The sequence below is a fragment of the Leptosomus discolor genome, chromosome 3 (assembly GCF_034619465.1).
Source record: "Leptosomus discolor isolate bLepDis1 chromosome 3, bLepDis1.hap2, whole genome shotgun sequence".
In the NCBI taxonomy this organism is placed as follows: domain Eukaryota; kingdom Metazoa; phylum Chordata; class Aves; order Leptosomiformes; family Leptosomidae; genus Leptosomus; species Leptosomus discolor.
Genome location: NC_141393.1, coordinates 63,249,482 through 63,264,350, shown reverse-complemented (window position 1 = coordinate 63,264,350; position 14,869 = coordinate 63,249,482). Strand labels below are relative to the sequence as shown.

Sequence of the window (14,869 nt, the reverse complement as noted above, 5' to 3'; positions counted from 1 at the left end):
GTCTATGAAAAGTAGGATTTGTTAAGGATGAACTGTACCTAAGGCCAAATACTACTGTCACCTTTAAGTAAATTATCTTTGTCTAAGAATGATATGTTCAATTTTTCTTCTAAAATTATAAATGCTTATGTCAGGGTCCTACACATTCTAACTCTCTGCATGTAGAATTTCCCTACACTGGAACTTATAAAACTATGAAATGGAGTTGAAGATTGGCAAGTGAGAGAAAAAAAGAACTGCTCTAGCAGAGAATTTTATGGAGTTCATGAACGATAGTGTAATATACGAAGAGAAAAAATAAAAGGCAGCATATTGCTTTGATTCTTGATAAATCTAACTTTGTTCGTTTACAGTGATAATCCTTTGTGGTGTTGAGGTCATAATCATACTGATGCTGATCTTCCTAAGGAATCGGATCCGGATTGCTATTGCACTGTTGAAGGAAGGTAGTAGGTATGTTTGTCTGAGTTTAATATATTTTGAATTTTAATAAATGATCTCTAGAGTACACTCTTCTTGAGCTTCATCTTGCGCTACCAAGGGCAGAAAGTTGGGTGTTAAAAGTACAACACTGTATCTGTTGAGCTGAATGAGTAGTATAAGGAATGCCAGTTCTCTGATAATGAGCTTGTGCTTATATGAGCTTCCTCTTTTGCAGTAAGGCATTTCTTATCTCTCAGTTCTTGCCTTAAGAGCACATACACTGCTAGTGGTACCACATATCCTCAGTACAAGATGGTGTATCAGCAGAAATGTTAAGTGTGGCACACTGTTAATAGGAGCCTGGAACCTATAGCCGGTAACTTTGCCCTGTCATTGCATTGTCTCCAGAGTGACATACTAGTGGTAGAGAATTGGTGTTGTTTTGGCTGTGGCTTTTGTTTAGGAAAGACTGGGTTCTTCTGGCTCTAATCAAATTATTGTGTGGACACCTGCAGAGAGAAAAGGAGACTTACATGACCAGGCATTGTAATATGGTGTATTCCAAGATCATAGAATCATAGAACAGTTTCAGTTGGAAGAGACCTTCAAGATCATCGAGTCCAACCTTTGTCCTAGCTCTACCAACGCCACTAAACCATGTCCCTAAGTACAACATCTACCCATCTCTTAAACACCTCCAGGGATGGTGAGTCCACCACCTCCCTGGGCAGGCTGTTCCAATGCCTGACAACTCTTTCAGTAAAGAAATTCTTCCTAATATCCAGCCTGAACTTACTTCTTTTCAGCTCTGAGTAAAGAAGAAAGCAGAACAGGAAATGAGAGCTAAAGGCCTAGGAGATGTCTTCATTTTGTGTTTCCTGAAATCTGCATAGACTTTGTTCATAGTGGTTCCTGTTTTACACAGTGCTAACACCTAGTTCTTTTTTTAAAAAATGGGAATTTTTTAATGGACTTTAAAATATCAGGCCCTTGGATTTCATTGCAAATAAACTTATGTCTCATAGGCCTTGGAAGTAAAGCTCTGTTAGAGCACAGAGAGTTATCTCTGAGTTTATCTGTGTGCACTTGCTTGTAGTTTTCTGCCATCTCCATTGACATTGTGGTTCTCGGGAAACAGGATTTGGGATTTTTGTAATGGCATTAAGAAATACTGAAGTTCTGCATTCAGCTAGCTACCTGTTTCCTGTCTTAGGCTGCTGTGTAAGTAGAGCATAGCAATTAATTTTGGCAGCACTAAATTATACTCTTTAATTCCTGTTTGTTAAAATCCAGGAACACTTTTAACACTCCGCAACACACTTGTTCACAACCTTGACAGGTAGGATTTCAGAAAGTTCATAAACTTCCTGCTGAGAACTAATAACATTCTGTAGTTTTTCAGCAGCATGGAGAGGTCACTTGAGGGTGATGTTTTTACTCTCATGCATAATGCATGAGATGAAACACTGTATGTAATTACTCTAAACCTAACAGACCATGCCTTGTATTCAGTAAGATGAAAAATAAGCTGCTAATGACTGGAAATGACATTTTTCAATACCTTTTAACTACTCTTTCAAAAACATTACAATTATAATGATAATAATTGACTTGAAATCCATAATTATAAACAATTAACAGTTGTTACTCAGTTTCTTGGAGTAACTGTCCATGGCCTTAGTGGTAACTAAGAGGCCTGCTATTAACTGCTGAACGCTGCTAATATGTAGTGATTATTTCTCAGACAGCATAAGCCCATGTCCTCCTGTGTGACTCTTAATGGACTTTTGCATCTCTAGACTCAGACAGAAATTCAATCCAGAGGTTAAGAGCGACATGACACATTCCCTTGCATTCCCCCCAGCGTTTACTAGTTTAGCGGCAGGAACTGAGTAAATTTGGCTCCTTTTACATTCTGGAAACTGCCTCCTATAAAATGAACAGCATCAGAACTGCCACAAGTCATAGGAGAAATACTATAGGAAATAACAAGAGACAAAAAGGCTTGTCATAATCTTACAGGGTAACTGGAAAGAAAATTTAGAGTAATGGGAAGAAGTAGATGACAGGAGTGTAAAGAGAACCAACCTGCAAGCTTCAGTGAACAAAACACATGCTCTCCAAAATGACACATAGTGAGATACCCAGCTGGAGGTGTTTGCCTCTGAGATGGCTGCAGCCAGTTTACCCAGAGGGGCTGTATTGACTCACTGTCTTACAGAGGAGTCATCTTTGGCAGTGTAGGAACTGGCACACTCAAGTTCCTCCTCACTAGTCACGTTCCAGCCAAAATAAGTATTAGTAGAATGTCAGCCTCTAAAACATCAGCCTTGATGTTAGAAGGAGCTCTCTAAGCTGTGAACAGTGAAAGGCCATTATTCTTTCTGTCTGCCAACAGGCGAATGCAAGCACCACTCATTTACAGCATGTGCAAGGAAAGTGATGTGGTCACAGGAAGGTGTTAGCGTGTCCTGGCATTACAAAGACAGGTTGAATGTCCCTGCCCCCAAACAGTTAGTGCTTAAGGCAAGAAAGGGGCTCCAATACAAAGTAGCAAGAGGTAATTTCAGGTGTGTAGGAGCTGAGCAGAGTGGGACAAGGAAATAACAGATAATGTCTCCAGCAGTCAGCAGGGAGATGTGATTGAAATGGGTTTGTCAGCTGGAAAGAGATGGATCTGTGAAGCAGTAATAGGGAGGGAGAAAGTAAGAAGACAGACTTGAACGTGGCAAATAGGTAAAGTTGGCTGTAGTGCTGCCAATAAAAGTGGAGTGGTAGAAATGACAGTGGAGATGTGAAGACATTTGAAGAAAGAACCTGCAATATTTTGAGATGCCAGCACTAGATTATGCTGCCACTATCAACAAGTAGCTCAAAGTAAAAAGCATGATGCTAGAAGAGGACTGACAAAAAGCTTATTTCTTAAATTGTTGTAGGTTACTGATTTATTTTTTTTTTTTAATAGGGCTATTGGCTATATAATGTCTACATTGTTCTACCCAATCGTCACCTTCATACTTATTGCAATTTGTATTTCCTACTGGGCTGTGACAGCTGTGTATCCTTCTGTTTGTGTACCTCTCTGGAGGAACAGTCTTCTGGTCTGCAAGACCAGATAATTCTCTACTATTTCACCTTCACCAAACCAGCGTTAAGAGGGCTAGGTGGTCATTTAGCACTTGCTGCACTGATGCACTCTCCCTCACTGCGCATTTGCATGTGATGTACAAATTGGACAGTGAATTTAATTTCATTAAAAAGAACTGGACATTTATACCAAGGCAGGGGGATCATACAAGGCCTTGTGTACTGCGTAAGATTGAGTTTAAGGGGGAAAAAGGGGTCCTCAGCAAAGAGTGAGTATGACCTTTAATGTGCTGCATGATCTATAGGCCTGGTGTTAGTGGTCTCTCAGTTAGCTGGGGGTGGGGTGGACTCCAGGTGTGTTTTATTCAGAAAAGTATAGGAAAGGAGTGAGAACATACAGCGCACTGAGTCCTCTGAATTGCATAATAGCAGCCACTGTCTGTTTGTTCCCAGAACAGAAAGGGTTTGTCAAGGTATCAGAAAGGGGAAAATTGCTTTTTGAAAACAAATGGTTCTATCACATGCTCAAAGGGTCAGTTATTGCTCTTCAGGACAATGTTAATTTATCCCTATGCTCTGTGTCTACTTCCACCAAAATACAAATTGTAAAAGAACTACTGCATAATACGCCTTTTCAAAGGTAGCTGTGCAGGAGAGACCAAGTCAAGTTTATTCCCCTTGCCCATTCTGGTCAGGGGTTATTACAGCTCCGGGATGGAGTTTGCCTTGGTTCTACAGTCCTGTCTATCAACCTTCATACACATCTATGCAGAGCAACAGCAGTTTTTCTGTTATTTGCACAAGTTCTTTAGAGCTGGTGGTTACCCACTGCAGAATCCTAAGTTGCTCAAAGCCTACAGTTCTGTGATTCCACCTTAAAATATTCCATTCAGTTTTCTGGCTACATCAGGAGAACCTGTGTATAAAGTAATGGCTAATCAAACACTGTGCAAGTATGCAAACCTGACTTGTGACCCGGAGGTAAGTGTAACAAATGTTTACCTATAGTGAGATCTATACTAATTGCACTTGTTAATTGCTATTAAATGCAATGCTAAGAGAAAATGTGCATATTTTAAGTGATGATTCCTCATGTTAAATCTGAAAATAGTACTTAGTGTTCAGATAACACTTCTTCATTCAAAGCAATTTACAGACGTAAACTATTTTTTCTGCTGAACTGTCCTGTGAGGCAGGTAAATATTAACTGTTCTAATTTACAAGGTGAGAAAGAAGACACAGAAATACAGGTTTATTTGGAAAGGTGTTCTTGAACTCATGAGGATTCTATTTCATGGTCCTCAAAAGGCAATGGAAGACTTTGAAAGCTATATCTCAAACTTGCCCAATGACCAGCCGTGTTTTGAAGCAGAGGCTTAGCTGGTTTTGACACAGCAATGACCTTCATGAAGCTCCAAAAATATTTCTCCTTTTTTTTTTTTTTTGTTTTATCTTCAGTCAAAGATTTGATTTGACTGCGGGGTTGAATTTAAGTATATTTGAAAATGAGAAATATTTATCAAATGTTATATCAGGGTTATTTTCAGATGTTTAAATTTCAATGTACTGCTGTGGTTGTATATCTCAAACAATTGTCCACCTTGCTGATGTTTGAATACTAAAAAAGAAAGGGATTGGAAATTGGTTTTATTTCATGCCCAAATGAGCAAATACATGAAATGAACAACAGAAATAGGGAAAAGTAATTCAATATAAAGACTACTGCTGTTTTAATACTCTGGGATAGGTAAGGGAAGTTGTGATCACATCCACAGCTGGTATAAAATGGCATAGCTCAGTTGATATCAGTTCCACTGTGGTGATTTACCCAATCTGCAGATTTGGCCTCTGGTTTTCAAAAAAATTTTTTAAATTTTTTTTTTAATGTGAGCAGGCTTTCCTTCATGAAACTGAAACGATTATGTATCTTAAAAGCAGATTTCTGAAATTCGTATTCCATGTATGTAGGTTTCAGGCATGTGGTGAACAGCCCTGATTGCTAACTGCATAGTTTAAAGTTAAGCACCTGCATAAGACATGAATCCTTAAACATGTAAACAGGTTACATAGTATTAGAGTGCAGTGTTGAACGAGCTAATGAAACATCAAGCAGAATTATGTTATTTGAATTAAGCTGCTAAACTTCAGAGACTGTGGAGACAGAATTCATTGCTTATCGTTGTGTTGTTTGGTTTTTTTTTTCTATACAGACTTTTAACACAACCAATGTGACTAAATTGTGTCCAGGTGCTCAGTGTACTTTTGCTTTTTATGGAGGAGAAAGCCTGTACCATAGGTACATCTTCATCTTTCAGTTAGCCAATGCCTTTGTCTTTCTCTGGCTGGTGAACTTTGCAATTGCACTGGGTCAGTGTACCCTTGCTGGTGCCTTTGCCTCTTATTACTGGGCCTCTCGAAAACCAGCAGATATTCCACTGTGGCCGCTCTTCTCTTCATTTGGACGAGCAATACGGTAAGACTGTGAAGCTGGATGTGAGCCTTGTCATGTATCCAGCAAGGGCTCTTTTTACATCTAGGGAAGCCAGACTTAGACTATCAAATGAGAATGATTAGACAGCATTGTGGTTTAATCACGGTAGGCAGCCAAGCCCCACCCAGCCGCTCGCTCGCTCCACCACAGTGGGACGGGGGAGAGAATCGGAAGGGTGAAAGTCTGAAAACACGTGGGCTAAGATAGAGACAGTTTAATAGGCAAAGCAAAAGCCGCGCACGCAGGCAAAGCAAAACAAGGAATTCATTCACTGCTTCCCATCGGCAGGCGGGTGTTCAGCCATCCCAGGACAGCAGGGCGTAACGGTGACTTGGGAAGACAAACTCTGTAACTCCAAATGTCCCCCTCATCCTCCTCCATCCCCCCAGCACGACACCATATAGTGTGGGATAACCCTTGGGTGGGCTGTCCCGCCTGTGTCCCCTCCCAGCTTCTTGTGCACCCCCAGCCTGCTCGCTGGCAGGGCAGGGTGAGGAGCAGAAAGGGCCTCGACGCTGTGCAAGCGCTGCTCAGCAGTAATGAAAACATGGGTGTGTTATCAACACTGTTTTCAGCACAAATCCAAAACGCAGCCTGCACTAGCTACTGTGAAGAAAATTAACTCTATCCCAGCCAAAACCAGCACAATCAGGAAAGTCTGGTGTTAGGGGGAGGCTGAATCCTGTAGCCTAATAGCAGCAAGGCTGCTGCAGCTCCATGCCCTCTGGTCCAAGCAGTTACAAGGCTGAGCAACTATTCCCAGTAGGTGCATGCACCCAAATACATGTTTACAACACATATACACAGCTGGCCACACAGATCAACAGACAGGCAAGCACACCACTGAGACAAACACCAACAGCACCGATGGCTTCATCCTGTTCCTCTCTGGCGGATGAGGATGAAGGTCCATTAGTATAGGTAATCCACACTAATAGACCTTCTTCCGGTTATTATTCTATTTGTATATACACACACACATGCACATACATATATAATTGTACATACACACATATGCACAACGTAACAGTCATTTATTTTGTTTTAGGTACCATACAGGTTCACTGGCATTTGGAGCCTTAATTCTTGCAATTGTCCAGCTTATTAGAGTAATACTGGAGTACTTGGATCACAAACTGAAAGGTCAGATTTATGAGTCTGGTCTAAGTTATTAAGACCTCCTTTGGTAAATTAAATTACTTCCTTACTTTCCCAAGATGTTTTTTCAGCAATGAAGAGAGATTAATTCCACATTATTCTTAGCCATTGTAGTTCCATTTGAAGCCAGTGAATTTGTGCTGATTTACTCAAATTGAGTCTATGTCCTTGGGAACTTAATGCAAAGTTCATGCAGCTAAATTTGGTTGAGAAAGAGAGTCCATACCTAGAAGAAAAGAAAAAATGTTTCTGCTTTTGTCACAATTGAAGATTTTTTTTTTTTCTGAATAGCTTTCTATGTTATGAAGTCTGTTCATGAGTTCTATGTATGATGTACTTCTTTTTTTTCAGGTACACAGAACTCCTTCACTAGATTTCTACTCTGCTGCCTCAAATGCTGTTTCTGGTGTTTGGAAAAATTCTTAAAATTTATAAACAGAAATGCCTACATCATGGTATGTGCTGTCTCTGCATGTGGTCTCCCCTATCTGGGACACTAAAATACCTTAGCCACTACTGCTTGGTCAACAGCCAGCAGTACTAGAATCTGCTGACTAGATAATGGGATTTGTGGGAGTTTTCAGGAAATGCATGGGGTCCAACCAATGAAAAAGTAAGATCTTTTTTTTTTCTTCTTCTAAACGCAAGCTTTTTCCATGCCTGTCCTTGTCCATCCCCCTCACCCTCCAAAGTAACTGGGAAGGGATGATGTAACTGGTTAACTCCCCCTCTGATTCAGCAACTGAAATCCTGATTTCAACAGGGATATTAACTTGTTTTGTATTGCATGTTGATGACACACTTCTGTTTGGACGCAGTGTTTGAATAAGGAGTTTAGACGGCATGTGGTATCTCTGTTTCCTCCTGGGAGTTAAAAGCACAAATTTTACTAGCAGCAGCAGTGATGTTTTTCTAAAACAACCCTTCTTAGCTTCCAAAAGAGAAATTCCAGATTTTCACCTAAATAAACATACACAGATTTCAGCCTAGGATGTTCTTACTTGAAGCAATTTCAGTGATTGAATGGTATGGTCATGGACTTGTCTCAAAGGAGGTGGCTGTACTGGGTCCATTATAACCCATGGTCATGCAATTAATGTTTCAAATTAATGCCATCTTGAAGAGGAAGTATGCTTTTTGACTATCTTATTTACAGTTGGTAAACTGACTGCACTAAGAGCTGTTCTAATATACCTTACCCTTGTGGACACTACTCCAGGAAGAAGAAATGGTTTTGTTCCTGAATAACTTTAGCTGCTTTACTTTATGCTGATGTAAATCCACTGACTTTGATATTGGTATTGCTGATTTCTTCTTAAGTGAGAGCAGCATCAGGTCCAAGGAGATACCTACAGTGGTCAGCTTCTCCTCTACAAATGCCTGTTCCTTTCCACTGTATAAATCTAGTATAGGTAACTGGCAAAGTGGGAAGCAAGTACCTCATTTGGGAAACTAAGTACTGAGTCTGCTGCCTGCGAGATCACAAGGGGTGGCATGCTCATCACCAGGTGATTTGAAGGGGAAAGATGGATAATGTTCTGTCCTAGCCTGGTGGGAAGCATTGAGAGGTAGCAGTTGACTCAGGGAAGTGCTGTATGTTCATCTGAGTTCCAAAGCCACATATTGAGAGAGAACTGTGCATCTCACGCAGCAAGATTCTGGCATGTGAGGAGGTGTTGGAATTATTTAAAATACGTAACAGCTACTATTATTTTGCAGATCGCCATATATGGTAAAAATTTCTGCACCTCGGCAAAGGAAGCATTCTTTTTGCTCATGCGGAATGTGGTGAGGTAAGGGGCCGTCTCCCAGTCCTTGGAAATGTCAGGATTTCCTGCTATTGCACTCTGAAGACATGCTTCTTTCCTCTCCCATGTCTCCTCCAAATATTATTGTAAGCTGCTTCTGTGCTCAGACATGGACCTCACTTGTAACACTCAGTGTGTAACAGCAGGCTGCCCAGCACAGTAACTTATGCAAAGTTGATATAATCTACAGTTTTGTTGTGATTGCTCCTTTAAATTCATAAGCACCCGGTAGATTGTAATAGTGCCAACAAGGAAACCCCTGAGAGGAGATCTACAGACATACAGGAGTGGGGTGCTCATCATCTGCTGGATGGCTTGTTTCTTGAGCTTGGGTACACTCACTGTCTGTGAAAAGGAAAGCAGGAAGACCTAAGTCCTCAGATTCATCCAGAAAGCTTATGGGGTGTCAGAGAGTGGCAGTAAAGAAGAGAGAATAGTTTGCTTTCAAAGCCAGTATCTTTAACATAACCAGATCTCGTCTCGTGCTGGGAACTCCCCTGGCCCTTTTCCCCACTACCAAGACTGCTGCCAAACTCCCTGTTCTCATCGGTAGTTTTCTTCATTGCTCCTGGCTCTTCCTGAACTACTGTGAGATCAAAAAGTAATGGGTGAATAACTTAGGAGCAGGCCATGTTGATACAATAGCAGACAATCTAATTACCAAGCAAGAGAGAGAGTAAAACTGGTTAGGTGGTTTAAATTATTAAGTGAAGGACTGGGAGGAGGAGAGGAATGGATGGGGAGGCTGAAAGAGGAAAATTGAAATGGTGCTTAAGAAGAGGAGGAAAGAATTGAAGATGGGAGAATGGAGTGCATTCACTCTGTTACCCTGCACCACCGTTAATATCGGTACAGTGGTGTCCAACCGTGTAGTGCCTGTGCAATAGGAAAGAGAAGCTGCCTTTGTTTCCTTTCAGAACATCACCTCACTGTCCATTGTGCTTTTACTCTTAAGCAGTAAGAGCAATAGCTGAAAGCCAGGCGTATAACTTAATTGTTTCAAATGGAGATGTTTTTATCTTGTGTATTTTGCTAATTCTGAATTCTGACAGGTTAACGATGATTTGTTCTCTTTAATTTTTCTTTACGTTTATCTTTCATGGTAGTCAGTGCTGTGTATTACCATATCCATAGCCTTCTGCGCTGTCAAGTGGCTGATGATACAAAGCTCATTTTCCATCCCATTGTTTACCTGCAGTTTCCGATAAGGCAGGCTGGCAGGGTTTCGTGCAGAAACTACCTGCTGTTGCTTTCAATGAGGGCTGCAGATTTACTGTCAAATTTTCTGTCTCCTTTCATTCAGCTGTGATCATCTCCCTGCTTTGAGGCCTCCTCCCTTTGGTGTTGTACCAAAGGTACTTGGTATCTTAAAATAGTTTAAAATAGTAGATTTGGCATATTACGGGGTTGTGAAATGTGGCCAGATAGGACCAAGTGAAAAGAAGACCTACCAGAAATCTACGCAAATGCTGCTTTTTGTTTTGGTATGAACTTTGCCTCTTCTGGGCTGGCTTGTCTGTCACCCTAGAAGAAAGGCTGAAATAAAAATATTGTGGTGTTTTGGTTTGGTTTTTAACCAGCAAGAGCAATAAACAGTCTTCAAGTGCTGTAGAAGTGTTGCTGCATTAAGACATAACTCCACAAGGGTCTCAGTGCTTTTTTGCCTTATGGGATTAGGCTGTAACAAAGCCCATCTCAGTGTTGTGTTTCTGCATCGTTGTATTGTCAGCCTGTGAAACCAGAAGACAGCTTCTTGGTCATGTTTTGTCAATCATCCATAGATTTAAGGAGAACGAATACAAATTTCTGGTTTGTGGTGATTATGCATCATTTGTCCTTTGCTGAACAGAGTTGCAGTCCTGGACAAAGTTACAGACTTTCTCTTATTCCTGGGGAAAATTCTCGTGGCTGGTGGTGTAGGTAAGCTAAATGACTCTTTCCAAACAGCATGGTCTATGTTCTCGTACCTATGAGTATGCCTGCAATATTCATATATGCTTAGTTAACAGCTGGAGGGGCTCATTGATCTGACTGTTTGGGAAGCTGTTCCCTTGTTTCTAGGATTTGCAAGATTGATCTAAAATATATTTCTTCTTTCCTACCACTTCCCCTCCCCTCCCGGTGTATTGTTGACAGCTTACCACTTTTGCACGTGTTGCTGGTGCAAGGACTTCTGCAGCCAAAGCATTATAGCTGGATCAAACCAAATTCACATCCAATAAGTCAGCCACAATTGTTTCTCCTTTCATAAGAACTGAACAAAATTGCAAATGAGATTGACCTGGTAGCAGACAGCATGCATACAAGAGGAGGTGGTGCAGGTCTGCAGGAGATGGGCCTGAAGCTCTGCTGTATTCTCAAACCCATTATAACTATAAGCTATAGTAAAAGAAAGAGAGTATTTCTAACATCCTTATAGCGTTTTCTTAGTTATCAGTAAATATCAAAATATATTATTCATGTTTTTCTGTGACAGAAAAGTGATTTTTTTTTTTCTAAATTAAGCACTCAGAAATTAAAGTTGGCAGTGTTGCCTTATGGTTTTTCTAGATTGTCACAGCAGTTTCAAAACGTTATTTTACAAATAACTGTATTTTGTATTCTGTATACTTTAAAAGATTACTAATGAATTCTATTTTAATTAAAAGTTGAAAATTAGTACCAAGAACACATCTAAAATGTTTTGTAGAATGTAGAATGACTTTCAAACTAGGGTACCAAATTTTATTTGAAACATGTTCTCTGAAATGTAAACCATGAAATACTGAAATTAATTCATGACTTCGTCGTCTTAGAGAATAAATTCTTTGGGCGATTTCTGTTGTAGATGCATTGGTCTGTTCTAAATTTCTTGTTGTGTTTATCTCTAGCACTGCCATTTCTCCCTTTAATCAGAAATAGCTAAGTATTTCTTCAAGCAATAAACTTTTAAGCAGCAGAATTTCTCAACTTTTATTTTAGAAAAGATCCACCCAATGGTCTTTGTTATCCCATGTCATTGTCCCGTTTATTGTTATTTATTAATTTTGCTATTAAATCCAGTGGAATGATGAAACAATTAAAGTCTTTCTGGGTCCATGAATATCTTTATGGTAATGGATTCATTTACATATTTCTTCTGTCAGAATACAGATCCAGCAGATAATTAGTATTGAGGAATTTATTGTTTATAAACTCTTATTTAAGCCAACCTTGGATCTGTTGTCTTTTTGTTTTATCTTATCCATTCTTTAGGCGTTAGGAAATCAGAGTTAGCATAGGAATCACTAATCTTTGTGCTTCTTGCAGGTGTTCTTGCATTCTTTTTCTTCACACAGAGAATACCAGTCTTTGCACAGGAAGCACCAACATTGAATTACTACTGGGTACCATTGTTGGTAAGGCAACCATCTAATCTCCTGAACACTAAGGGCAGTTTGGGGTGCTCAGACTACTCAGGGCATGGTCTGGTAACAGCTCCTGTTGTCATCCTCTCAGTGGCATACTATCCACTGAAGTGAGGACTGATCTGCTACACTCTAATGCTCTGAATCCTTCAGGCAGAAGTGGCATTACAGTGACTCTGCACTTTCAGAAGAATTAAGTTTCACATCTGCTTTGCTCAGACTTCCCAGACAGCAAAGGCTGGTGGTGAGGCACTGATAACAGCGTGGCTTCTAATGGAAGGGGCTTGTGGTGCATCTCTTTCTCCTTTTGTAGCCCCTCCGCTAGACTCTGGAACATCTCCAGGATGAGTGGTTCTTTAGAATAAAGGAGCTCAGAGTATTCTTGGAATATATTCTCTTTGGGGGTTGAAATGGCTCCAGTTTGGCAGCTGGAAAACTAGTGGTTACTGCATGTTACGGTATACGGTGTCTTGAACCAGTGATCTCTTTCCACTGCAGTAGTAACCTTTGGTAGAATTACAGAGCTGCCATTAAATCCTCCCAAATTTGCTTAGCAGACTAGGCTTCTGACTTGTGTTAACACTGCCACATTGGTGCCAAACTAAATTTGGGGGTTTATTGTGGCTTGTTTTTTGTAGACCGTGATTATTGGCTCCTACCTAGTTGCACATGGGTTCTTCAGCGTCTATGCAATGTGTGTCGACACGCTTTTCCTCTGCTTTTGTAAGTACTATGTTTTCTTTTACTAATACCTGCAAGTCATGTCAAGAGTAGAAAACCACCTTACCCGTTCCTTACAGAATTCTTGATCTATCATAGGCACAGTGGGTCACTGAGGCAAGATAAACATGGTAATACTGATTCTCCTCTTACCATAGCATAAATTCTTTCTTTCCTTTAAACGCTCATCTTCACCCTGCTTCCCTAGGAATGAAAGTTAGCAGTGATTCTGGAAATACTGGGTTGCCAAAGAATCACAGGAACGAAATTGGTCAGAAAACTGAAAATTTTTGTCTAGTTGAGAGCTACGTCCTATTTGAGTTGTGGACTTTAGTTCTAAACAAATGTGATCACAGGCAGACATGGCACTAATAACACTCCAAGAAATAAGCTAAACCATAAATAAATTATTACTATATTTTAGAATGAAAAGGAAATTGATCAAACTAATAAAATTTAGAAAGTTTATTGCACTCAAAAATTAAGAGATTTTCTTTTAGTTTATTCCAAAGATGGTATGTGTTGCCATGGAGATATACAAAGGTTTGCTTCCTCTAACCTCTTTGGCCATTCCTTATGACTAGCACTCTCTTTTTGGCTTTGCAGATACAGCTGTCTGCCTCGGCAGGGCTGATGTTGCAATGACTGTGCTTCACTGCACACTCCCTCCAGATTGCCCATCAGTGGGCAGTTGTTCACTGGTCTGTGACTGCTGCGTGGCATAAACAGTGGGCTGAAGGCAGACTGGTGATTTAGTCCTGACCTTCTGCAGGAAATCTGCCTCATTATTTTAAATTCATATCCTGTTTTGCTTCGCATGCTTCCATTCAGTAATGGACAGTAGAGATCATAGAGAATATTGTGCACTTGTGGCATCAGATTTTCAAAATAACTTTATCTTAGGCAGTGAAAAAGGGCCCAGTTTTAAAAAGTGCTTAAGTCTGCAGCTGTCTTTGGGACAAATTTTCTAGCAAGTAGCCAAAATGCCAGGCTTCGGTGGAGACATGTTTCTGAAAATTTCTACCTATATGGTCAAACCAAAGAACTGGAGAATAAAAAAGACATATTGCTGTCTTTTAAAAATGGCTGGATGTTTGTGTCTCTGCTTTCTGTAAAACCTCTTCTGGTTTGAAAAAAAATGGAAATGTTATAGTGTTCTTCATCAAGTTAACAATACAGCTAAATTGCCTTAATTGAGTTGGTTTTTTTTTAATATTGGGTCTTTTGCTCTCTCCTCTCTTCAATTCCCTGTGTGTGTGTGCGTGCGCGCGTGCATGGTTGTACTGCTGTTTGCTCTTTTGGCTGTTTTTGCTGTGTAAATTCAGGTGAAGACCTTGAAAGAAATGATGGATCTACAGCAAAACCCTACTTCATGTCAGCTAGCCTTCACCGAATTCTAGGGAAGAAGGAACTAAGCCCTAAGAAGGCAGTTGGATAACATACACTAAACCTCAACATCAAAACAGTGTCATTTTTAAGCAAAACGTGTATAAAGTAGGCAAAAGTAAAAACTGTAAATGATGCTTCTGGTTAATGGGTGATTCTTTTTTCCTTTTGCTTGTATCTAAAAAAATGAGCAACATTGGTAACGTTTAACTAGTTTAAATGCTTAAACTAACAGCTGTGAAAACAAGGCCACGTTTTAATTTATAGAGTGCCTATGAAAAGGAAAATGTAAATCTGAAGCTTTTTTAAGTCTATAATGGTGTTTTAATAACTTTTGTAACACAAGTTGCTGCCTGAGATGACAGCAGTTTTGATAATGTTTCTTTTTATAAGTGTATATTTGTAAAAGA

At 40.0% G+C, this 14,869-nt stretch overlaps 1 protein-coding gene across 1 annotated transcript in view; it reads left to right on the top strand.

Moving 5' to 3' along the window:
* Nucleotides 1-14,511, top strand: part of SLC44A5 (solute carrier family 44 member 5) — a 57,894-nt gene extending 43,383 nt beyond the window's left edge. Inside the window, exons 12-22 of the mRNA XM_086463032.1 lie at nucleotides 354-453; nucleotides 3,389-3,481; nucleotides 4,404-4,491; nucleotides 5,721-5,983; nucleotides 7,050-7,144; nucleotides 7,511-7,614; nucleotides 8,879-8,952; nucleotides 10,817-10,887; nucleotides 12,256-12,344; nucleotides 12,992-13,076; nucleotides 14,399-14,511. Of these exons, the coding sequence (XP_086319158.1) occupies nucleotides 354-453; nucleotides 3,389-3,481; nucleotides 4,404-4,491; nucleotides 5,721-5,983; nucleotides 7,050-7,144; nucleotides 7,511-7,614; nucleotides 8,879-8,952; nucleotides 10,817-10,887; nucleotides 12,256-12,344; nucleotides 12,992-13,076; nucleotides 14,399-14,511 (1,175 nt within the window). The remainder of the gene's footprint in view (nucleotides 1-353; nucleotides 454-3,388; nucleotides 3,482-4,403; nucleotides 4,492-5,720; nucleotides 5,984-7,049; nucleotides 7,145-7,510; nucleotides 7,615-8,878; nucleotides 8,953-10,816; nucleotides 10,888-12,255; nucleotides 12,345-12,991; nucleotides 13,077-14,398) is intronic.
* The last annotated feature ends 358 nt before the right edge of the window (nucleotides 14,512-14,869 follow it).